Genomic DNA, 25577 nt, shown 5'->3' with positions numbered 1-25577 from the left:
CGTGCGCCGTGCGCCGTGCGCCGCGCCCCCTGTCAGAGGCAGCCATTGTTCAGTGGGTCAAGCCGGCTGTTCAGCGGCCGGGCAGGTCCTACTTCTCCTCTCCAAGTCTCTGCCTCTCCTTAAAGCTCGGAGAGGAGGGCCGGTCCCTGGGTCTGTGCACTCTGAGGTTCTCGGGTGAAAGCCACCATGAGCAAACGGAAAGCGCCACAGGAGACTCTCAACGGGGGAATCACCGACATGCTCACAGGTTAGCACCTCACCGGTGGCCGCTGGCTTTCTTCTCCCCACCTCACACCCCCCATGGCTTTCACTCCCTTCTCTCCCGTCCCGACAGCCCAGTAGATGGGATCGCCTCTCGCAGTGAGTAGTCTTCCGTGCTGACCTTTTTTCCGCCCCCGTGGCTGGTTGTCAGCACTGCTGGGGACTCTGTCACCGCTTGTGCTGCCTTTGGTCTGGCCCGTGTAGGAGTGGGGCGTCACCGTCCTTTAAAAGGCTGTTTCGTTCCCTTACGGGAAATTCAGTTCTCGTTTGCTTACTCGTGGTTCTTGTTCACCCGATCCTCTTGTTGCCTTTTCAGAACTCGCAAACTTTGAGAAGAACGTGAACCAGGCCATCCACAAATACAATGCTTACAGGTGGGATGATGCAGCAATCTCTGGGAGCATGCGTTCTAGGATGTGTGGCAGTTAAAAGGGCTGAGGGGCTAGTGGATCTTTGGACCATCTGCAAGAAGAGGGGAAAAAAAGCAACAACAGGGCATTGACTCTGTGGTGGAACCTTACGGAGTAAGGTTGCAATCTTTCTTGGAGACCATGGGCAGAGCTCTGCAGGATCAATTCTGTTCAATTCCCAATTCTTACTGAAAATAGGCTGATTTCCTCTTATCAAACATTAATTACTGAAAATACAGTTTGCTTTTAAGCCATAACAAAAGACAGTGGATGAGGTCTGTGCTGTGAAATAGATGTGGTTCAAGGAAACACATTTTTTCATGCGGTTTGTGTCTTACTCTGTCACCTCTTTGGATCCCATCCTTGTTCATCTCACCAGGGCCTTATCCTAGACATTATTTTCACATCGACCTGCTTCTGATCTTTAGCTTCTAAACATGTCCAAATCCCTCAGTTCCTATAAGCAAAAACAAAACAATCTTCTTAACTTCCCCTTTCCTCCACTTTATAGTTAACCTTCTTGAATAATCTTTGTTCCTTGCCTGGACTTCTTAATTCTTTGTCATTTGTTATCATATTACAGTAAAATTTCCATTCTACCATTCCTCTGAAAATGCTCTCACCTCCGTCTCATCAATAAGATGAGACATTCTCTGACATTCACTAGTAGCTCATTCCATTCACGTCTTACCCCTGACTTCAGTGATGGCACACCTTCTGTTCTTAACCTCTTCTCTCCTACCCTTTAATGTTGGTAGTTCCCAGAGGTCTGCCCTTCACTCTCTTCTCTCACTCTCATACTTTGCCTGGCAATGTTACTATTCTTGGTAGCTTTGGATACTGGTATATCAATGACTCCAAATCTCACTGGGCTTTTCTTCAGATTTTTAGGTCTCTGTTCCCTTTATCTTTATCTTTTCAAAACTAAACTCAATTCTCTCCTTCCCTTTCCAGCTAGCCAGTGTAATTAAAAAATGATTACATTCTCTCTTTTACCTCCTATGACTTCCATTGTAGAAATTATACTGTCATTCATGCATTTGATCATCCAGGAATCAGAGAGATATTCAAGCCTATAATTTGAGTCATTGCAGGTTTCAAAGAGAAAATATTTAGTCTTGAACAAACCCATCAAGGATAAGTGAGGGGACGGACAGTCTAGAGATAGGACTGATAATGTGCCAAGGCATTGAAACATGAAGGGGGATAGCATTTTCTAGTAGGTCAGAAATTCAGTTTGCTTAAAGGTTATGGTCTGAGTGGGAAATAAGTCTGGAAATGCAGGTAACCCCCTGTATGCTCCTCTCTTTCCCAATACACATTTCTCTTGATTGTGGCCAAAATATTCTTTTGAAAATAGTTATGTTATCTTGTCATTCTTCCATATCAACTAATTAAATATTTCTTCTTTACCCCGCTAGAGCCTAAAAGCATTGTGGCATACAAAAGACCTTTCATAATCTAATTCTTCCTTTTTAGGCTTTGCCCCATAGTGCCAGTGATCTGAAACTACTTGCCTTTACTGAAACAATTCTCTTCACAAACTGCCCTCAACCTACCTTTCCAGACTGATTAGTATTGTGCTAATAGATAAGTTGAAATCCTAGTCTAAAGGTTTATATGTGCAAGCCAAGACTCCAAAGACCATCCAATATTTATGCTTTAGACTTAGATATATCATGGCTATTTATCAGCATCAACATTAAACCACATTTAGCATAGAAATTATAGACAGGATACCATCAGTGTGTTCCCAGGGTGTGCCCCATCTGTCACCAGATTACTGAGCTGGATATGTGTGGAGATGGTCAAGAAATACAGGTCACTTGCCTTATATGGAACTGAAATGGGAGCAATGAAAAAAAAATTGTTATTAAGGACATAGGGGAATGCAGTTTTAAACCATGAATTTAAAAATAGCCATCCATTAGCCAGTTGGGTCTCTAGTAGTCTGAATACTAAGTGACACATTTTTATTAAAAACTTATGAATAGCCCTGGCTGGTGTAGCTCAGTGGACTGAGTGTGGGCTGTGAACCAAGGGGTCTCGGGTTCAGTTCCCGGTCAGGGCACATGCCTGGGTTGCAGGCCAGGTCCCCAGTCGGGGCCACATGAGAGGCAACCACACATTGATGTTTCTCTCTCTTTCTCCCTCCCTTCCCCTCTCTAAAGATAAGTAAATAAAAAATTTAAAAAAAAAGTTATGAATAATTTCCAAAAACTAGCTATTAACAAAGGCCCAGTGATATTTTCCACTTAATCCCAAAAGGAAATGCCACTATTTCCTGAATCTCCCTAGTTTTACATAGACAGTTAAGATCATGTTATCAATGTGAGGATTTTCAAAATACCCTTCTAAAAGTTAGAGGCACGGGTGGTCTCTCAGCTCATCTGTGTATTTTATAAGTTTTACACAGATGTGGAAAATCATCTTGGTGAAAGTTTAGGCTGCATATTTGTTTGTATGTGTGTTTCAGTTTAAGAAAAACTAAGACCTTGCTGGATTTTTAATTTCTAATTTCTTTTTTTTTCCTTATAGAAAAGCAGCATCTGTGATAGCAAAGTACCCACACAAAATAAAGAGTGGAGCAGAAGCTAAGAAATTGGTAAGTTGAATGAGCAAGTTGATTTTGAAGGGTTCATAAATGTACAGATTTGGTGGGCTCCCATAAAACAAAATTTGCCTCTTTGAAGCTGCCTGGACCCACACAGGCAGATTTCACTGTTACTGATTTCTTGGAATAATATTTATTCTGTTTCAAGCAAACTTTTAAAAAAATATGTTTTATTGATTATGGCATTACAGTTGTCCCATTCCCCCCCCTTCATTCCCCTTCACCCTGCATACCCACTCCCCCCATTCCCCCCCTTTAGTTCATGTCCATGTGTCACAAGTTCTTTAGATTCTATATTTCCCATACTGTTCTTGCCCTCCCCCCTGCCTATTTTCTACCTACCATCTATGCTACTTAGTCTCTGTACCTTCTCCCCACCCCCCCCATTGCTAACTCTCCACGTGATCTCCATTTCCATGGTTCTGCTCCTGATCTAGCTGTCTGCTTAGTTTGCTTTTGTTTTAGGTGTGGTTGTTAATAACTGAGTGTCAAGCAGACTTTTTCAAGCTCAGAGTGTTTTCATTGTGGGCGGGGTAGGTTTAAAGACTTTTAAACGTAGGTAATTATAATTTTCTTTCTTTACTTTCTCCATATATGCACGTACTTATTTTCAGTTTGAGTGTGGTCCTGAAGAGGAGTGTGCTGACAGTAGAACCAGCACATCTGGTCCCCAGCTACCTTTTTTTGATCCAGGGTGTAGGGACTTAGGTGACTTAATGTTCCCAAAGAGATTTTACGTATTAATAAGCGCATGATTAACCCCCTTTGTATATTATGGCATTTAGCTCTATCCTCTGTAATTTCCGTAAAGCCCCATATGCTAGTAGTGTCGCAGTTTCTAGAAGGTCACATCTCTTGGTCGTTTGTAATAATATAGTTAAGAATATTGTGGGAAAGTTTACCTATTGATAATCACATTCTGCCTCATCTAATCTCACTAAAAGATTCTGAGTTCTTCAGAATTAAAGACTATATTTAATTCATTTTTTTCTTAAAGATGTCAAACTGACATGGCTTTTGATTAGTCCAGGTCCTGATAGTTTTCACCTTCTTCTGTTGTTCTTTATCCATTTGATTCATAAAAGTCTTTTAGTATTTGATTGTCCTTAATTTTCCCATGAGAGCCTTCAGAGTAAACTATAACTGTCCTTATATTTTCATCCTTCAGAGTCCTAACATTACCATAAATCTTGTATTTCTTATGACTAAATGACAGATTATCGACATTAGTCTTGTCATCTTCATCCTGAATTTATTACAAATCACGCTCTGGTGTCAGGGTTTTAAATCCTTTGTGCCATAATAGTTCTCAACATCATTATATCCTCCTCAGATAGACTAGCCAAGCAAGTTAGAAATGCATTAGATTTTAATTCTAAGTTTCTGTATTGGCGAACTGGCCCACTGTTAACCTCAGGAGCCACTTCTCTCATTCTGTTCCCCTTTAATCATCACTGAATTTCCTTTTTTATGTTAATTGGAAATAGCCTGATCATTTATTAGAGGCAGACTTCCGTCAAGCTCTGATGCACTTCATCCCAAATCTGAATTTGTGGCATATCCTTAAAAAGAACACAGAAGTACCCCCAATTTGTTTTTGCATAAGATTGGACTTAATATGAAAATCTCATCTTTATTCCATTTCACCATTATTTTTAAACAGACCTACTTTCTGGTGCATTTGAGTGCTTCTCAGCACTCAATTTGAGTAATTCCAGGAGTCTGAACTTCCCAGAATGAGTATTTTGCCTTTAATTCCTTAACATTAGGTGTAGAAAATAGCTGGGACTTAAATTGCTTTAGATCCGTGTGTATCTTCTGATATATAAGATGAGAAACCTGAGCACTGTCCCTTTTCAAATCTATTCTTACTAAGTATTTTTCATTTCTATCTGGTATTTGCTATTTTCAAAACTTGAATATGCATTCAGTAGTCTTAGGACACTTATTAACTATTAAATAAATCAAGAATAAAAAGGGCAAAAAAAGAAAGAAGAAAAGTACAGAAAGAAAAACAAAACAGACAAACCAAAAAAGATGTAGCAGGGTGAACTTAGGGCTGAGAGATGGTGGGAAGGAAATAGCTGTCACATATATGTTAAACATTTAAGCATGAATAAAGTTCAACTTCATGAGTAATCAGAGTTGCAAGTTAAAACAAGGTACTGTATAATGCCTGTGAAATTATCAAGTGTAATATGCAGTATGAATAAAGATGTGGGGAAAAAACACTCATTTACTACTGATCAAAATGTTGGTTGTTGTGTGGTGTGGCAGAATGTGGGCAGAATGTCCCAGCAGTTCCACTTTGAGGAATTTATACTAAGGAAACCAGCAGAGATACATGTATACAAGGATTTATTTGCTAGTTCATAAGTTGTGAGTACCTGTGTATCAGGTGTTCATTCAGGTGCTAGGGATAAAGCTGAGCTCCTGAAAAGACAGGCTCTCTGCTCTCTTAGGACTTATATTCTAGAGCATTGGTGTCCAAAATGGCAGTCATGAGCCACATTTGGCTGGTGAGCTCGTGAAATGTGGTGAGTGTGACCAAGGGGTCGAATTTTTAATTTCAGTTAATGAAAGGTTAAAATTGTCCCTTGTGGCTGCTGCCTGCCATGTCGGACTATTAAAACCTAGAGCAGTGGTCCTTAAAGTGTGGCTCCCAGGGCGGCATCAACTATATAACCTGGGAACTGCTGGAAATGCACCCTCTTGAATTAGAAGTTCTAAGGTGGGACTTGGCAGTGTGTGTTTTAACATACACAGATGATGCTGATGTATGCAAAAGCTTGAGAACCTCTGTTGTAGAGGAAGTTTATGACAGCATTGCTATAATATTAAAAACTGGAAACCATCTAAATGTTCACCTGTAGGGTATTTGTTTAGTAAATTACAGTACATTTAAACAGTGATATGTTTATGGAGCCATTAAAGATTATCGTAGTTGTATTTATTTGTAAGGAAATCTGCTCACGATGTATTTTTATTTCACAAAGCAGTATGATTCTGTTTTTGAAAGAAAACTGTATATATACATATATAGTAAATCTACCTATGTGTATAAACAAAAACAGTCAGTATATAGCAGATACTAAGTTACAAGGTTATTACAGTTTAAATTTTCAGCGAAGAAATTAACAAGTTAAATACTTTTTTATGCAACTCTATTTTCTAATTTTTCTACAGTAAAAGTTAGTTTTTAAAAAGTGAGGCATTTAGAATTGTTTTTGGTAGGGTTTCTCTTGTCAGTCATTTAAGTATTTTACATTTTTACTAGGGCTCAATTATCTTTATCCTTTGTTTCAAAACTGGTCATGTGACAATCGTTTGTTTTGCATTTCTCATTTTGTACTTTATTTTTTAGTGATTTGGTAAACATTCTATTAGTATGACGTCTGTATTTTTAATTTTTTATGTAGCCTGGAGTAGGAACAAAAATTGCTGAAAAGATTGATGAATTTTTAGCAACTGGAAAATTGCGTAAACTGGAAAAGGTAAAATTTCAACTTACTGATTTGTGTGTTTGATTTTGATGTCCGTCTTTGTGGCAGCCCCACTCTGCGGAGCACCGCTGCAGAGTTCTTCGCTGGTGAGGCTCTGCAGGAAAAGGGAGGAGGGCTTTGTGTTCTGTTTCTTAAAAATTTGAACATTCTATAAAATGTTCACTTCATTTATGTGGCATTTAAGAGATTAGCATATATGATAGAATTATCTCCTTATTTTCAATACCATTAAGGAGGGAGATTAAGCTCTGATTAAAATGTGTTGTCTTTTAGAATTTCTATGCTTAAATTCTCCCAAGCATTTTTAGGATTTTATTTCATCCTGATGGTAATAATTATATCAGTTCTGATTTTTTATATATAAGCCTTTTAAGAGTATTGGATAAATTAGAGATGAGACATCTTCAGCTGCTCTGTTATTACTTAAAGCTGTGTGCGTTGTATATGAATACCTCTGTAGGAACCCTACAGACTCATGTAAGTGGTGCTTCAGGTCTCTCAGCAGACTGGCATATTTCCAGTAAGATCACTTGAGTCCTCAAAGCATTCCTAAATTATTGTTATGCTTTTTTTTCCCCTTAAAGATTCGGCAGGATGATACGAGTTCATCTATCAATTTCCTGACTCGAGTTACTGGCATTGGGTATGAACTGTTTTTTAAGCAGACACAAGTAGGGTTGGTTTAATATTTTTATGGCAGCCAAAGTAAAGTGTGTGCTGTTTCCCTTCAAAACCTGTGCCTTTCCCCCTCATGCCTTTGCTCATATAGCTCACGTGTGTGAGGCTGGCTCTTTGGATGGTGCCTTTACTGTGGAAGCCCCATCTGTCCAAGGCAAAAGGAGACCCTTTATGAAACCAATTTAATTCCCCAGCCAGAAAGAATCTCTTCGTCCTCCAAACTCCACTTGCTCTGTGTACTACTACTTCCTCCAGATTAAAGCTCACTTGCCTCTCTGAGCATGATGTTTACCTTAAGCATTTAAGCCTTTTTTCCATGGCATCTAGCAGAGTATCTTGTGATTTTGAAACTAGCCCGCAAACATTTTTTAGTGAAGGAATCTTTATCTTAAAATTCAAACTAGCATGAATAGAGGCTTCTTTGACACTAGACATAGTAAAGATGCACATTGAAACATTACGGCTATGTTTTACTGAACTGTCATCTTCATGGAATGAGACATTCTTTAAATATATAGCAGTCCTTTAAATGGCAACATTTTTATGAAAATTACTCTAAAATAGATTAAAGTTTTAAACCTACTCTGCTGAAAATGAGTTTGACCCAAGGCCTTTATAAAAATGTTAGTTAAAAGTTGTTTTAAGGGCATCTCTTTTATTAACCTCTTTTCCCAGGCAAGAAGACTGATTACCGAAAGTGAGATAACTGTGGCAGAATCAAAATTAGAACCTCTGTCTCCCGACTTCCTTTTCAGTTCTGTTGTTTCTGTCACATTGCCTTCCTTGCATGAATGTCAGTTTCTGTGCCACACGGTTTCTGTAAAAAGGCCCTTTGTCATTCCTGTCTCAGTTTAAATATCATCTCAGAGGCCTTTCTTTACCACCCGATCTAAAGTAGTACCTAGCCACTCTGTCATACTATATTCTATTTTAATTCAACTATTGGATATTTTAATATTTGTTTATATATGTATTTATTGTCTGTACCCACTGGAATGTGAGTAGATAAGACTAGGGCCCTTATTTGTTTATTCCTGTTATATTTTTAGCACCTAGAAGTATATCTGGCCTATATAGCCTTCCAGTAAATCTCATGAATGAATGAACAGTTTTCAAGTGCCTATATGTCTTTTATGAATAAAGCACATGGGCATCAATGACACCTAGCTGTTTACACATCTTTTTCATGTCTACCTTTGTGGTTGTATTCCTGAATTGAGGCTTTAAGAATTCTTCTCTTTAGATGAAATTGATCTCTACCAAACTCACCATGCAACATTTTAGCAGGTCCTATTTAGCTCAATAATAACTCTTTATGTTTGACAAGAGAAGGCATAATTGGTTATTTGTTCCAAGATCCTGAGTTTTCCTGAATTTTGAGATACTTTTTTCTTTGTAGTCCATCTGCTGCAAGGAAGTTTGTCGATGAAGGAATTAAAACATTAGAAGGTGAGTTTGTAATTCCAGAGTAAACATTGTCCTGATGAACTAATAGATGCTCTGAGGAGCTAGAACTTGAAAAACCATTTCCCAGTTAGTAGATACATATGATGTTTTCATTTTAACTCTACAGAAGAGAGTAAATATAAAGAGTGGCTTAGCTCTGACCGGTGTGGCTCAGTTGGTTGGGTGTCCTCCGCATAGTGAAAGGTCATGGTTTGATTTCCAGTCAGGGCACCTGCCATAGTTGTGGGCCTGGTCCTCGTTTGGGACACGTGTGAGAGGCAATTAAGTAAATGTTTCTCTCACACATCGATGTTTCTCTTGCCCTCTTTCTGCCTCCTCTCCCCTCTCTCTAAAAATAAATAAATAAAATCTTTTTTAAAAATTCCAACATTCATCACTAATTTTTTTTAAGAGGACTAGCTTATAGTCCCATCTTGAGCATGTTTAGGTTTGTAACTCAGAAGAAAAGAAGAGCAAGAAGTGGCTTTTTTTTCTCACTGATTTTTAGAGAGAGAGAGAAACATCAATTTATTGTTCCACTTATTTATGCATTCATTCATTGCTTCTTGTATGTGCCCTGACTCGGGATCGAACCCATAACCTTGACACATTGGGACTATGCTCCAACCAGCTGAGCTACCCGGCTAGAACAGCTTTTTGTTTGTTTTTTTAAATATTTTATTTATTTATTTTTCGAGAGAGGGGAAGGGAAGGAGAAAGAGTGGGAGAGAAATATCAATGTATGGTTGCCTCTCATGCGTTCCCTGCTCGGAAGGAACTGGCCTGCAACCCAGGCATGTGCCCTGACTGGGAATCGAACCTCGATATTCTGGTTCGCAGGCCCGCGCTCAATCCACTGAGCTACACCAGCCAGGGCAGCTTTTTGGTTTTAAGGCAATTATTTCATTTGCAGATTTTTAGATGAGTTAAATTGCTTTTGTTTCTTCAATAAAATTTTAGACAATAAAGTCCTACATGTTCAGCTTAAAGCAGAGTTATGTATATTGAGAAAAATTCAGTAGGAGGCTCGTAATGCTTGTTGAATTTTTGCTCAAAGAAGTGATTAAAGTAGAACTTAAGTAATTAGGGAACATTTTTCTTAAGCTTAATAGAGAAATCCTTTAAACATAACTTATTTCTTCATACATTTTGAGCACATATACTATATAAATAAATCCATTGTAGTACCTTACTGTGGCATTTGGGATTTAATACTTGTACATTCATTCAACTGCTTATAAGCAACACCCAGTGGCTAGACAGACAGGTTTTAGAGACTGACCAGATGTGAATCTAGTCTCCACTACTTAGAATGCACGATCCTGGTGCCTCAGTTTCTGAGCGACAAAATGGTATTTTTTTATCTCGTGATTTGATGAAATAAGGTCTTCAGTATGTAAATCACTTAGCAAAATGCTCGGTACCTACTAAAATGCTTAAAAATAGTAACCAACTCTTAAGAGGCATGATTAATTAGTAATATTTCTAAGAATTTATGTGCATCACTTGGATAGACAGTGAACTCTACCACTGCATCTCAGGGTTTGTGCTTTTCTGCTTGTGGCATATATGGTTTATATGAGTCAAGTATTGAATAAAGTAGTCAAGAAGCAAATAAACAAATAAAGCCATTTGTTTCTCAAAGATATTCAGTTGCATCCCTTGGGAGTGTGAAGGATCTACTGTAATGGTTTGTATATTCACAGTTCACAGATATGTAATGTAACTGTTGATATGTATTGTTTAAAACAAACTCAATACTTGTTTCATTTCAGTCATGTGCTTTAGTATTTTTTGTGTAAATGCATGTATGAGAAACATTAAGTGCTCTCTGTATCATAAAGATGCATTTGCAGAGAGAGCTCATGTGGCATGAGGCTGACCGAGGGAGCTGCTTCAGAGGCGTTGCTTGCCTCGCTGCCTCCCTGACCAGGCTTCCTCCTGCCCTCGTGTCCAGTTAACGGAACGTCCGAGTGGGGCTGAGTCACTTTTAGATTTAAGATATGTTGTTATGATATGACTTTTTTAAGAAATAAATATAACACCTTTCCTTTCAACAGGATTTTTAGCGCTATAGTTCTTTATAAAAAGATCACTGAATTTACCATTTTTTAAAAACAGATCTCAGAAAAAATGAAGATAAATTGAACCATCATCAGCGAATTGGACTAAAGTAAGGTGGCAAATTTTATTTTGACACTGGAGATGTAAAGGAAAAATTTTTATGGCATTCTTCCATACATCATAACAATTCTTCAAACTTGGCTAAAAAACCATTTTTCTATTTAGAAATGCTAAGATTTGTTGCACACTCCAATAGAGAATATGCCTATATTAACGTGTTTTGTTTTAGCTTTCTAGTTTGTCTGCTTGTTTTAAGTGTTTCCCTCATCCTCTGGACTTGAGCAGGGAGCGTCTTCTGAAAACACGTAGAACCGAGCGCATCAGGCAGTCAGTGTGTGTTTACCTCGTGCTTTCTTACACGAAGCACTGCATGAGGTCTGGCTGAAGCACATAGGCTCAGGGTAGTTTTTGAGAAGTTTAGAGTCTACCCCCGAAGATACGACAGGAACCTTAAACACTAAATTAAAAAAGAAGAAGAAAAATACCAAAGATTTAAGTAACAGTAAAGGAATAACTAATAGGCATGTTGTATTTCAGGATTGGCTGTTATTTTGTGTGCCAGATATAATCAGGAACTCCCTTTCTAACAATTTAAATTGCACAGTGAGTAAGCTGTGTACAGGTGTGGGCATACATCTTTCCTCTAGTCTCCGTGTAGTCTTGTTGGCGATTCAGCCCTAATAACCCAAACTTTCCTGGTGATACCTTTCCATAATATTTTAAACTTACACTGCCTTCCAAAACTCTGAGCAAGTAAGTGACCCAGGATAATATAGTCCTCACTTTCCTTGCATTTACATAGTAAACAGATATGAAGAACTTAGTTTTGAGAATTAGTTTTGACCAGGTCATTTCATGGATAATGTTTCACTTAGATAATGTTTTTATAACAATCTTACTAAAGTATAATTCAGATACCATACAATTTACCATTTAAAGTACACAGTTCACTGATTGTAGCATATTCCCAGAGTTGTACAGCCATCACTACAGTCAGTTTTAGGGTGCTTCTGTTATCTCAGAAAGCGCCCACACCCATGAGCAGTCACTCTCCTTTTCTCCCCATCCCTCCCCCCCACCCCAAAGTCCTGGCAACCATTAATCTATTCTATTTTCTGGCTCTGTAGATTTGCCTATTCTGGACATTTCATATAAATAAAATTATGCAATATGTGGTCTTTTGTGATTGGCTTCTTTGAATTAGAATAGTGTCTGGGTTCATTCATGTTGCAGGATCCTACCAGAATATTTTGAAATACAATAATTTTACATGATTTAAGGGCAATAAACTATATTCTCTTGATTTGTCAATAGGGAGGAGTCTAATTTGCAAATGCACTAATATGTATTTGTTTACTCTTGATATGTGAATGTGAAGTTTACTTGTAAGTAAGTTTAGATAGAATATCTGGAATATCAGAAAGGATGACACTTAGGGATTTTGATCCAAGTTAAGGAATAAACCTTCCCCATTCCCAATTTTACTATTGTCTTAATGAATTTTAACCTTGATTTTTGAATGATCTGATTGTATAAGGACTTTTGATAGGATAGGAAATGTAGTTTTTAAGAAGATTTTAAATGTCATAAAATATTGTCTATCTGTTTTGTCTTTATAGATATTTTGAGGACTTTGAGAAAAGAATTCCTCGTGAAGAGATGTTACAAATGCAAGTAAGAGTGTGCTGAATTGTATTCTTTGATTAGAATTGACAGTGTCGCCCTGGCTAGTGTGGCTCAGTGGACTTGAGTGCTGATGTGTGAACCAAAGGGTCACTAGTTTGATTCCCAGTCAGGGCACATGCCTGGATTGTGGGCTGGGTCCCCACTTGGGGGCTCGTGAAAGGCAACCACACATTGATGTTTTACTCCCTCTCTTTGTCCTTCCCTTCCCCTTTGTCTAAAAATAAATGAATAAAATTTTGGAAAAAAACATGCAATACCTGACTATTTTGAAAAAAAGAATTGACGATGCCATTTGGTGAAAATCCATTTTTAGAATAATGACTTGATTTTTCTTCTAGGACGTTGTACTAAATGAAGTTAAAAAAGTGGATTCTGAATACATTGCTACAGTATGTGGCAGTTTCAGGAGAGGTAATATGCTTAATCTTAGGTTATTCATGTCTTGATGTTAAAATTGTCTAATATACATAAAAACATGAATTAAAGAGATGTAATTTGTGTTACTTAACAGATTTACTAAGATCCAGTTGTATTGGCTAAGTTTATTTATTTATAGATGGAAATATATATATGAAAAATTAGAGAAAATTTAAAGCGAATTTATTACAGAATGATATTTAAGTGACTAATTTTAAATAAAATTATAAAATACTTATGAGTATGTTAAAATCCTAATAGTTGTTGTCTGGCTAGATGCTAGTGAATCTGTGGGTAGTTTTGTTTTACTTTTTGTATTTTTTAAGTTTTCTGTAATTAGTCTAAAAATAATATCTCAGAATTACCAGTTCAAAACCAATTGTCACAACAACCAGCTTGTGTAGATCTCCATTTACTATGTGAATACCAGCGAAGCAAGAACCACATCATCTTGGGTCTTGTACTGCTTCAAAAATTTGGAAGGGTAACCTAAGTTTAAAAATAAAAACTTTAGCAATTAGAATAGAAAACCTTTATGTAAAACTTTTAGAATAGATATCTGGTTGAATCTCTGGCCATCTCTGGAGTTTTGCTTGGAAGTAGGTGATGGTCTATAAGAAATTCTCTAGGTAGCTGCTGTAAGAATGTATATTTGGGGAGAGAAAAGGACTAAGTCTGTAATTGCTGATAAATAAAAAGAGCATTTGATTAGGGCCAAAATACCTGGGTTCTCAGTCTAAATTTATCACTGTATGATTTTAAGTAAACCTGTCTTTCCACATCCTGTTTTCCATATTTGCAGAATGAGAGGATTAGAGTTAACAAGTTGTGCTCTGGCTGGTATGGCTCAGTGGGTTGAGCACTGGCCTGCAAAAGCAAAAGATTGCCAGTTGGATACCCAGTCAGAGCACATGCCTGGGTTGTAGGCCAGGTCCCCTGGTTGGGGGTGTGCAAGGGGCAGTCGATTGATGTTTTTCCCCCTCTTTCTCCCTCCCGTACCCTCTCTCTGAAAAAAAACCAAATATTAAAAAAATAAAGTTAACAAAGTGTTCAAGTCTGTCCATGCATCAGAAACATCTAGTTTTTAAAAATATACACATTGCTGTTTCCAGCTATAAACCTATTAAATAATAGTTTCCTTGGGTGAGGCCTTGGAATCAGTATTTTCAACACGTAGACTTTGATGCACAGCAAGTCACACGCATGCTCATTTGACTATGACAGCCATTCTGGGTTTATACATTTTTATTTTCTTTCTGCTTTTATTTATTATTCAGTAGGTTATATGGTTTTGTGCTTTAGTATAAAAAAGATACACACTAAGAAGTCTCTCTTCTCCTGTATCCCTGTTTACTGTCTTCATTCCCTCCCACCACTGACCCATGAGCAGCCACTGTCTTGTTTACTCTTTCAGTGTTGCTACTTGTAAAGGTAGTAAATGTGCATGTATGTTCTGGGTTTCCTTCTCTCTCTTTCACTACAGTAATGTAATGTATACGCAGTAGTGTACCTTTTTTTACTTAAAAATACATCCTGGAGATTTTCCACATTGGTACATAGAGAGCTTCTTATTCCTTTTTGTATCTGCATAACATATGATGGGGTGGATATTCCATATTTTATCTTTATCTAGTCCTCTGTTAATGGGCCCTGGGGTTGCTTCCTATTTATTTGCTTAAGTAGTTTGTTTTTGTTTTTTTAATGGATAAAGTCTTACATTTTGGTGGTAGGTAGATGGTGGAAGACATTTATCTTTGAGGAGAAAGAAGTGAGAAGAAAAGTCAATAAATTTTTTATTGTTGAAATAGCTTTCATGAATGTTCTGGGATCAGCACATATTCCATCCAGTCTTCTTTATGTTTATCCGTCTCTGGTTAAGATTGCTGATGGGTAGGACCGTGGTCCAGAGGCACTGCTGGATCCTCAGGGACCAGGAGTATTTTTTACAAATATTATATTACAAAAATGAAAAGAAGAGGTAATAAACAGGGTGATTTTATGCCAACTGTACGGCAGGTACTATCCTAGATGCTGTTACATATGTTCTTCTTTGGTTGCACAACAGCCTGTAAGGTAGTTTTTAGTAGTTTGTAAATAAGGAAAGTGAGGTCCAAAGGAATATGCAGTCTTCATTTGCAATACTGAAAAAAAATCTAAATCAAGGAAATTCTATAGTAAAAGAAAGGTTTAAACAACTGTATGTAACCTGCGTGAAGTTACTTGTTTTAAAGTAGGGACCCAAATGTAAGCCTAAGTCATTATCATGTGCTATGTTCCTATCCATGACGCTACAGTTGTAAATTTTATCAATATTCATTAAATAAATTTGGTCATAAGAATTGAAATGAGTTTTCTGATTAACCTTTATAGAGTTGAAGCTCATTGTTTAATTTGAAATGATTAAATATGTAGTATTTGTAGATATATTTTGAAGCTATTTTTAAATGTAATTTTTACTCTATTGAATACTTAAGTTCATTTTTAGTATGTTAAATTAACTGTTTATGTGCAATATCTAATGTCAGTTACTATTGTTATACTAGATTCTGCTGTTTTCATCAATATACCTGAATAGTTGGACAGAAAATTGAAATCCTTTAACTAATTCTGAATGTGAAGCACAGTGAAATAGAAAATTAAGCTATGGGAAGTAAGGTCCTTCTCTGCGTGTCTTCACCTCGGTTCTGTTTGTCTGATAGATATTTGCATGAAGAATTCCATATGTTTCTTTGTTGTCCTAGGTGCCGAGTCCAGTGGTGACATGGATGTTCTTTTGACCCACCCAAGTTTTACCTCTGAATCAAATAAACAGGTACCTTGGAATTTATAATCAATGTGATCAATCTTACATAGCAGCAAATATCATTTTCTAAATGACAGTTGGATATTTTCAGAATAAGTTTTTGTTTTAATCTTTCTGAAAAGTCAGTTGAAGTGTTACGTACTGATTGAATTATGTGAAAGGCAAAGTAAGTTGTTAAAAGGGATACATGTTTTTCTACGAGGAACTGGGAAAACAATCCAACATTTGAAAAAGGTGAAATTTAGTAAAATATTTCCAGAATGATTTATTGTCTATCATAGACATTTTAGAAATAGCCCATATGATATTTAGGCTTTCATTAAAGGAACATCTTTCTATTAAAAAATAGTGAATTAAAAAAACTTCACCTTTATTAGAAAACCCAAGAAGGCAAAATATTTTTTATTTTGGAGTATATGCTTTTTAAAGATGAAGCAGCTAATTTTTTGAAGTAATGAAATAGATAAACACAAATAATGTTTGTTTAGGAGTATCATGATATTGGTGAACGATGATGGTATCTAAAAATAAGTTTGTACTTCTGCCAAGATGGAGGCATAGGTGGAAACACTTTGCTTCCTCGCACAACCAAATCTAAAAACAACAAACTTTTAACAACAATGAACGCAACCAAACCGCAGAAAATCGAACAATACGAACCCTTCAGCTAAACCAGTGAGAGGGGCGAAGCCAGCAGAGGAGCAGGTCGGGCAAAAACGATCCCCCAACCCGTGCAGCGTGCAATGGCACGGATCCCAGGTGCAGGGTAGCTATGGGAAGGCGCGGTAGGGCTGGCTGTCTGAGGTCGCGCATTTGCGCGCAGATAAACCAGTGAGTGCACTGAGACAGAAGGCGCTGGCCCCGGTGCAGGGCAGTGGGCTCACACATTTGCACTCAGATAAACAGGCAGGGGCAAGCAGTGAGGCAGGCCGGGCGATTGGAGAGGACCACCATTGCTCCCTCTCTGACCCCACCCCCACATACAGCATCACAAACCAGCGACCTGGGTGGCCCCGCCCTGGTGAACAACTAAGGATCTGCTCCTCATACCTAACAGGCACGAACAGATCAAAACATGGCTCAACAACAACTCAGAGCCCCAGAGCCAATAAATCTAAGCAATGAAGAAATAGCCAAACTTTCAGATGCATGGTTCAAAACACTGGTGATCAGGATGCTCACAGAACTGGTTGATTTTAGTCACAAACTAGAGGTACATATGGAAGCTAAACTAATTGAAATGAAGGGAAATACACAGGAAACCAATAGTGATGAAAAGGAAACTGGGACTCAAATCCAAGGAGTGGACCAGAAGGAGGGAAAAAATGACCAAACAGAAAAGAATGTAGAAACAAGAATTCAAAAAAATGAGGAGAGTCTTAGGAACCTCCAGGACATCTTTAAATGTTCCAACATCAGAATTATAGGGGTTCCAGAAGGGGAAGAGGAACAGCCACAAGTGGAAAACTTATTTGAACAAATAATAAAGGAGAACTTCCCCAATCTGGCAAAGGAAATAGACTTCCAGGAGATCCAGGAAGCTCAGAGAGTCCCAAAGAAGTTGGACCCAAGAAGGAACACACCAAGGCACATCATAATTACATTAGCCAAAATTAAAATGAAGGAGAGAATCCTAGAAGCAGCAAGAGCTAAGGGGACAGTCACCTACAAAGGAGTTCCCATCAGACTGTCAGCGGATTTCTCAAAAGAGACCTTACAGGCAAGAAGGGGCTGGAAAGAGGTATTCCAAGTCATGAAAACCAAAGACCTACAACCAAGATTGCTCTATCAGCAAAGCTTTCATTTAAAATGGAAGGGCAGATAAAGTGCTTCTCAGATAAGGTCAAGTTAAAGCAGTTCATCATCACCAAGCCCTTATTATGTGAAATGTTAAAGGGACTTACCTAAGAAAAAGAAGATAAAAAAAGATGAATAGTGAAAGGACAGCAAACTCACAGTTAGTAACAACCACACCTAAAACAAAAGCAAATTAAGAGGACAGCTAGATCAGGAGTGAACCATAGAAATGAAGATCACATGGAGGGTTAGCCACAGGGGAGTGGGAGAAGGAGAAGGGGGAGAAGGTACAGAAAATAAGTAGCATAGACAGCAGATAGAAAATAGATAGGGGGAGGGTAAGAATAGTAGGGGAAATATAGAATCTAAAGAACTTGAGACACGTGTTCATGAACTAAAGGGGTGGGGAATGGTGGGGGGAGGGGTGTGCAGGGTGGAGGGGAATGAAGGGGGAATAGAACAAATGTAATGGCATAATCAATAAAGTAAAAAAACAAAATAATAAAATAAACTGCTACACTAAAAAAAGTAAAAAAAAAATAAAAATAAGTTTTATTTAATAAGATGAATTATCTGTTAGAAGAAAAAGTATTTACTTAGAACATGGGAAAATAGTCATTTCTCCACAGATAATCAGAAAACTTGTGTTAAAAATGTTTTCTTGCTGTAGCAGAGTAATTGAGTAATTGCTCTTTTTCTTATTTCCTAATTGTGATTCTACAGCCAAAGTTGTTACATCGTGTTGTGGAGCAGTTACAAAAGGTCTGTTTTATTACAGATACTCTGTCTAAAGGTGAAACAAAATTCATGGTAAGTACTCTTTTGAGTTAACACGTTGGGGAAAAAAAATCACCTTAAAGACTGTTCAGTAATGGTTGTGTGTGACCTCATTATAGCTTAATATTACATTCAGTAAATATCCTTGAGATCTTAGAGAAGAAGAACTAGCAGAATGCTAATCTCAGGATATTTTAGTAAAGAATTTTGTTTTAGATTCCCCACTTGTAATATCTGTGCCATTGGGATAGATCATTAGGCATGATCTGTTTCAAAATACCCATAAGGACTTTGATATGTGTTTTTCCCAAAATAGCAAATGTTTTCATATTCTTTGACTCAGAATTCTCCAATAAAATTCAAGATTATTACTCTATTACAATACCAAAGAAAGGAAAGGAGTCAGGTGTGTGATAGAACACACAGGGGAAGAGGCATGTGACGTGGAATGGCAGGTAGGGGACTTTGTGGAGGGAAGCACACCTGTGAGATTTTGCAAAGTGGAACCCGTCATGATGAACTGTCAAAATCCTGTCGTCTTCCTAGGGAATTAAAATGTAAAGATTCAAGACAAATGGCAAATGGATTAAAACAGATTAATAAATGGCCCTGTGTAAAAACCGGCAGGAAGGCAAATAGAAATCTAGGACTAAGGTAATAAAGGCTTACTTTTATTCTACTGATTACTTGAACATACATCATTTGCATCCCTTTGCTCTGTGCCCCGCTTTTCCCTAGTTGTGTGACTGGAAGGACAGAGACTGTGCTTGTGGAGCATAGACCTGCTAGAACTAGCAGGTCTCGTGCATGAGTTTGATAATAGTTCACCAACAGTCGATGATGGTTGGGACAGATGATCAAGGTGTGTCTGTCACTCAGAAAGTGGAATGGTGGCTGCCAGGGCCGGGGAGGTCACTGTGCAGCGGGTACAGAATTTTGTTCGGGGAAGATGAGAAAGCTCTGGAAGTTGTGGACAGTGGTGATAGTTGCATAGGAGTATGAATGTACTTGATGCCATAGAATTGCATGCTTAAAAATGATTAAAAAGGTAATTTTATGTTATATATATTTAATCATATAAAAATATGTTATTAAGTCCAGCCTGGTGATTTTAATGGGCTATGAAAGTGTATTTACCTATGTTGGTCACACTTTATCAGTGTTTTCAAAAGAACTTCAGGAATGGTAAAAATAAAAATTCTAGTCAGTCTTTGGGAATTAAATATATTATCTCTTTTCCTGAATCTGTGTCCAAAAGTATATACACACATAAGATCCTATTTAAAATAAGGTTTATATATGCTCCATGGACATCCTTTTAAAATTTAGAATGATTTTAATTCACTCAAAATGAATGTGCATAAATCTTACATTTAAAGTACACTCAGTAAGATAAAACCCTAAAAATGATATGAGCAAGACGAGTTGGATTTTTTCCCCATAGTAGGAGTGTCCTTGTGTGCCTGGGCGTGTTCCGGGGGCCTCTCTGGCCCACCTCTCCTCCCCACTAGTCATCTCTGAAAGGCACTGGGGCTCCTATGGGGGTAGTGCACCACCTGCTTTCAGTTAGCCAGGTGGGAGGTGCTTATGCAATACTACAGCAGAAGCATTTTTTTTACAGTTCTGCTGGTGCTCAAATAGCGATCTAGAGGAAAAACCAACAGAGGCTGTAGTAATGCAGCTAGCAAGAATACAAGATGGTGAGCTAGGTGTCGCCTGAAAAGGAAAGGTGGGTAGCCAAGTATATGTGAACTTAAAGACTGGCCGAAAGTGGTGGAAGTGGGTTATTGTAGTTAATTGCTCCATCAGACAAGAGAAGACCTTTGCCTGGGAGTGCATGGGCAGCCAAATCCTGGTGACTGCCGCAGAGGAGGCCAGTTCAGACTTCATTGTTAACCATATGAAAGAACAAAATGGTGTGAATGAGCATCAATAGGATGAGAAGGTCAATTCAGCAAATCTTTATTAAACATCTACATTCCAGGCACTGTTTTAGGAGCTTGGCATATATCAGCAACTTGAACTAGAACTTACATTTTGGGAGTAAGGGAAAGGACTGAAAGATAACAATGAATATAAAAATAGGTAAATTGTACAATGTGTTAGGCTAGGATAATAGGCGAGTACTAGTTTAAAAAAAAGATGGGGAGATGGACATGCAGGAGACAATATTCCATAGGATGGTCAGGGGCGGAGAGGACGAAACTGGGGAGAAGACCGAGGTAAGGGATTTAGCCGAGCAGATACCTGGGGGAAGAGAGAGAGCGGTGGCCCTGAGTGCATGAACTTTAGCAGAGATATCCAAAGAAGTTAAGATCTTTAGATTTCTGAAAGAAAGTTGGCTGCAAAATGAATTCAATTTATAATGCTCAATAAACCCTTCTCATTCTAAGTCCACTTGATTTCAAAACCTCGTGTTGCTGTAACCACTGACTAAATAATATTAAACATATGGCCATTTGTGTGTTTTTCAAGTTATTTTCAAGACATTAATTCCTTTAATAGTAATTAAACCTTAGGGAAGCCAGGATTATTCTGGATCTTCTTGTAAAATTATGGTCTTTAGATAATTAAGCTATTCTTCCTTAAATATAACATTTGAAAGGAAAAAAAAGAATTCTCTCTGCATTTAGATGCCTGTTTGCTTTATATATGATGAGTACCATTCAGATTTTAGTATTTTGTGCAAGTTTGGCTCTGGATGCTTTCCTATGAAATATCTACTACAGTAAGGATTCAGGGGACAAGCAGAAGGTACCCTGGGTCCCCTGAGGAAGTGGGAGGGGCTATATTTTGGACACTCACATGAAGCTACATAATTGAAATGACAAACTAAACCAATCCAGTCTATAGTAAAGAATTTGCAATGAACAGGAGAAATTCTTTAACATTAGTACTTCAGAAAAAGTGCAGGAAATAAAATTAGCCTTGAGGAAGGGAACAGGGTCTTTGGATGAAATCCTGTTACTGCTGTGACAAACAGTAAGGTCATTGCCTGTGGCAATGATGCCATAGATGCCTGTGGCATCTAAACATCCATCTCCGTCCCCAAGGTGATGCCTCACAGGGATGCCAGATGGCAGTCGTTTCTGACCCATTTGAAGGTTGAGTTGGAGCTGGTTAGTGCCTAAGAAGGCGGGTTTCTTATTTTGAAGATAAACAGGTGCATTAATCTTGCAGCTGTAGCAACAGCTGAAGAAAATACCCATTTTGGTTTTTAGATTTTATTTTTTCTATGTTGCTGGCTGAAAATGGATGGCTTTTAGTGACATTTGTACCCACTCAACTACTTTGTAGAACCAGAAGCCTGTCACTTGCACATTTTTCTTAGAATATGGCATTTGAAATTTTTATTTTGAAATTTGTTGATGTTTTTAGTTTTTTTACATATTTTTGGGTGGTTGACTAGTTCAGAATTTTTGCCCATTTTTCTGGAAAAGGAAAAGATAACAAAACAGACCTTGAAAATACCTATTTGAAAACTGTAGAAGTATAACGAAAACTCACTTGTAGAGAAAGAAGAAAATGATCCCCTGGTTTTTTTAAATTTATTGATTTTAGAGAGAGGGGGAAGAGAAACATCAATTTGTTGTTGAACTTATTATTTATGCATTCACTGGTTGACTCTTGTATGTGCCCCGACTGGGGATTGAACCCACAACCTTGGCGTGTCAGGATGACTGTCTGACCAACTGTGCTACCTGGCCAGGGCCTCCCCTCATTTTCTTATCTTTTAAATTTTTATTATTTTTCATCTTTCTGTCTTCTAATTTCTGGGAGGTTTCTACGGTTTCAAACTCTTCTACTTTTGCTATCATGTTTTTTATGTTGATTTAAATCTTTTCTTTAAATGTTCTTTTTCTGTAGTATTCTGCCCTCATTTCACGGATGGAATATCTCTTCTTATTTAGAAATATTACTTGTAGATTTTTGTTTTCCTTTTCCTGCATAATCATTTCTTCCAATTTGCTTTTTCTGTTTTGGTTTGTTTTGGTCTCTATCTTTTGTGATCGATACTTTCCTTGATCAGCTCATTGTTGTATAATCTCAGAAAGGCCGATCCTCACACCCTGCCTGCTGTTTCATGTAGCTCTTTAGTTATGAAGTATAATAGGGAAGCAGCGATAATATATAGTGTCTAGAAAAACTAAGTTAAAAGTGCTCTGAATCTGGCTTTTTTTGGCCTCTGGCTTGGAGGAGGCTATGGTGCAACCAACTTTCTTTGGTTGCCCAAGTCTGGGTTCATCTGACGCCAGCCGCCTCCACCTTGCCACTGAAGTTAGACCCCAAGGAGATCAAAGTTGTACCCCTGAGGTGCACTGTGGGAAAGTTGGTGCCACGTCTGCCCTGGCCCTCAAGATCGGCCTTTTGGGGCCTGTCTCCAAAAGGAGGTTGGTGATGACATCACCAAAGCCACCGATGAGTGGAAGGGTTTGAGGGTTACAGTGAAACTGACCATTCAGAATAGGCAGGCCCAAACTGAGGTAGTGCCTTCTACCTCTGCCCTGGTTATCAGAGCCCTCAAAGAACCACCGAGAAGCAGAAAGAAGCAAGAAACACATTAAGCATGATGGAAATACCACTTTTGATGAGATTGTTAGCATTGCCTGGCAGGTGCTGCACTGATCTTTAGCTGGAGAGCTCTCTGGAACATTTAAAGAGCTCCGGGGACTGCCCAGGCTGTGGGTTGCAGTGTTGGTGGCTTCCCCGCCCCGACATCGTAGACAACATCAGCAGTGGGGGAGTGGGGGCCCGGCTAGTGAAGAACCACACAGGAAAATATTTGAAAGACCTTTTGAAAACAAAAAAAACAAAACAAAACAAAAAGCTTCAAATTTGAAAACTGCCTCCATTTAAAATGAATATAACCTCACACTTAACAATATTTAATTAAAATGAAGCCTTGCATTTAAAAACATCTTTAAGCATTCTTTTAAATATCCATTTTAGGGTGTTTGCCAGCTTCCCAGTAAAAATGATGGAAAGGAATATCCACACAGAAGAATTGATATCAGGTATTTTTGTGGCTGGCCTATTATTTTTTTCCTTTTCTCCAACCTGCCCCCCCCCCATATATCTTGAAATTCACATCAATGTCTAGAGTTCATTTTTATTCTGAAGTGCCATATATTCCAGCTATAGACTGTGTAGTCTGAAAATATACAAACAATAACTGTCTGCAGAATCTGTTGTCTTTAGCTGTCCATCTCCCCATGATGCCTTCCGCAGCGCCAGAGCAGTTTCCCTCCTGGGGAAAGTCAGCTGTAATGAGTGATTCATTTCCCCACACCTTTTGCACAGCATAGCGTACTAAAGCCAATGCTGCAAGCTTAGGGTAGTTGGAATGGCCTACCTAACAAGGTCAGGTTATTTGGCCACATACTTATTTTAGGTACTATATACCGTATTGATTTTAAGAGTCTTATTTTTGCTAAATTTAAAATGTGTAGTAGAAAACTTATGTACAGCTTTTTTTTTTAGGTTGATTCCCAAGGATCAGTATTACTGTGGCGTTCTGTATTTCACTGGGAGCGATATTTTCAATAAGAACATGAGAGCTCATGCCCTAGAAAAGGGCTTCACCATCAATGAGTACTCGATCCGTCCTTTAGGAGTCACCGGTGAGCATGTGTGTCCGTCCCTTAGACAATCCCAGTCCTCTGGGGGGAGAGTTATTCTCAAAGACACAGTATTTTGTTTTAGCAGCTTTGATTTCTCTAAAAAGCCTTTAAGTAACTATCTGTGCCAGTTCATTGTAGTTTCTTTGTATTGTCTGCCCTCGGGCAATGCCAGGGGCTCCAACCGTGTGTGTACCCAGACCCGCAGTGGCAATAATTAGCTCTATGAGAGTGGATTAAATTCTTTCTACCTATGATGGTCAGTAAAAAAAGAAAGTATTGATCTAAGTGTTTGGTTTCTTTAAATGTGCCTTCAAGACTTCTGGTGAGCCCAGGTATCATTGCTTTTGGTACCAGGCCAGATCTAGTAGCTTCGGCCCATGCTTTTAAAGTTTAAAGAGCAAGAATTGCTTAATCTTTGCTTTGCCTCCTCCCACCAATATACTGTGTGGTTTACTGTTCTCTACTAGGAAAATGAAGATTTTGTTATTTTGTCCTAAAATTATAAAATCTGGCTTTCATCCTTGGTATAGACTAGGACAGTACTTCTCACCTGTCAGTGTGTGCAGACCATGCACAAACCCCATAAATGCAGGTCCTGGGGGGGTTACAGTGTGGCCCATGATTCTGCATTTCTAGTAAGCTTGCAGGGGACACCAGTACTGCTAGTCTAGGAGCCACATTCTGAGTTGCAAGGAACTAATGAGAGTATTTTACATAATACACGATGGCCACAGCAGAGATCCAGCAGAGGAGAAGCATGATTAGGGTCACCTCCAAGGCGGTAGTGGGAACACTCAGGTTCCTTTTGTAGTGCTGGCTGGCATGTGACACAAGCTCGTGGGGTGTGGGGCAGTCAGTATCTTTTCTCTCAGTGACTTGGTTATCATTTTTTCCCCTGAAAGTGTGTCCCATAAAACGTCAGTCCTGAATCTGGTTTGTAAGTTTCTTTTGTCTGTCACCTGCAGGAGTTGCTGGAGAACCCCTGCCGGTGGATAGTGAGAAAGATATATTTGACTACATCCAGTGGAAATACCGAGAACCCAAGGACCGAAGTGAATGAGGCCTCCCCTTCCTCCCAGGCACAGCCCAACAGGAGTCTTAATTTATTTCTTACCCTTTGCAATGTGAGGGTCTTTGGTGTTTTTAAATGATTGTTTCTTCTTCATGCTTGAGTCTGCACCGTAGTCAATAAAACCTCTTGTACTGTTATCAGATGATCTTGTCCTGATTTTATTAGAAAATATGTGTAAATTTACATTTTTGATCTCACTTTACTAAGGGTTTACTAGAGAGAATTAAGAGATGAGATGACAGCAGATCTCTAGTGGGCCTTTTTATTTCTCATCTTCTGCCCTTATACTATGAACCAACATACCTATCCCTCTTCCTTTCCTTCTAATTAACTGATTACAAATTGGTCAGTTCGATACACCCAGAGAC

The 25577-nt window shown here is 38.3% G+C and overlaps 1 protein-coding gene across 1 annotated transcript; it reads left to right on the top strand.

Moving 5' to 3' along the window:
- The first annotated feature begins 100 nt into the window (after nucleotides 1–100).
- On the top strand, nucleotides 101–25346 carry POLB (DNA polymerase beta). Its single transcript, XM_037142485.2, has 14 exons — nucleotides 101–247; nucleotides 578–635; nucleotides 3210–3276; nucleotides 6705–6779; nucleotides 7373–7431; nucleotides 8866–8915; nucleotides 11034–11085; nucleotides 12656–12710; nucleotides 13061–13133; nucleotides 15881–15951; nucleotides 18463–18549; nucleotides 23467–23531; nucleotides 23998–24137; nucleotides 25103–25346. The coding sequence occupies exons 1-14, from the start codon at nucleotides 187–189 to the stop codon at nucleotides 25195–25197; spliced, it is 1008 nt and encodes a 335-aa protein (XP_036998380.2). The 5' UTR covers nucleotides 101–186; the 3' UTR covers nucleotides 25198–25346.
- The last annotated feature ends 231 nt before the right edge of the window (nucleotides 25347–25577 follow it).

Source organism: Artibeus jamaicensis, unplaced genomic scaffold, assembly GCF_021234435.1.
Source record: "Artibeus jamaicensis isolate MK-2021 breed Jamaican fruit bat unplaced genomic scaffold, CSHL_Jam_final scaffold_833, whole genome shotgun sequence".
NCBI lineage: Eukaryota > Metazoa > Chordata > Mammalia > Chiroptera > Phyllostomidae > Artibeus > Artibeus jamaicensis.
The sequence above is the reverse complement of the archived record's forward strand: the minus strand, read 5'-3'. Positions and strand labels throughout refer to the sequence as shown.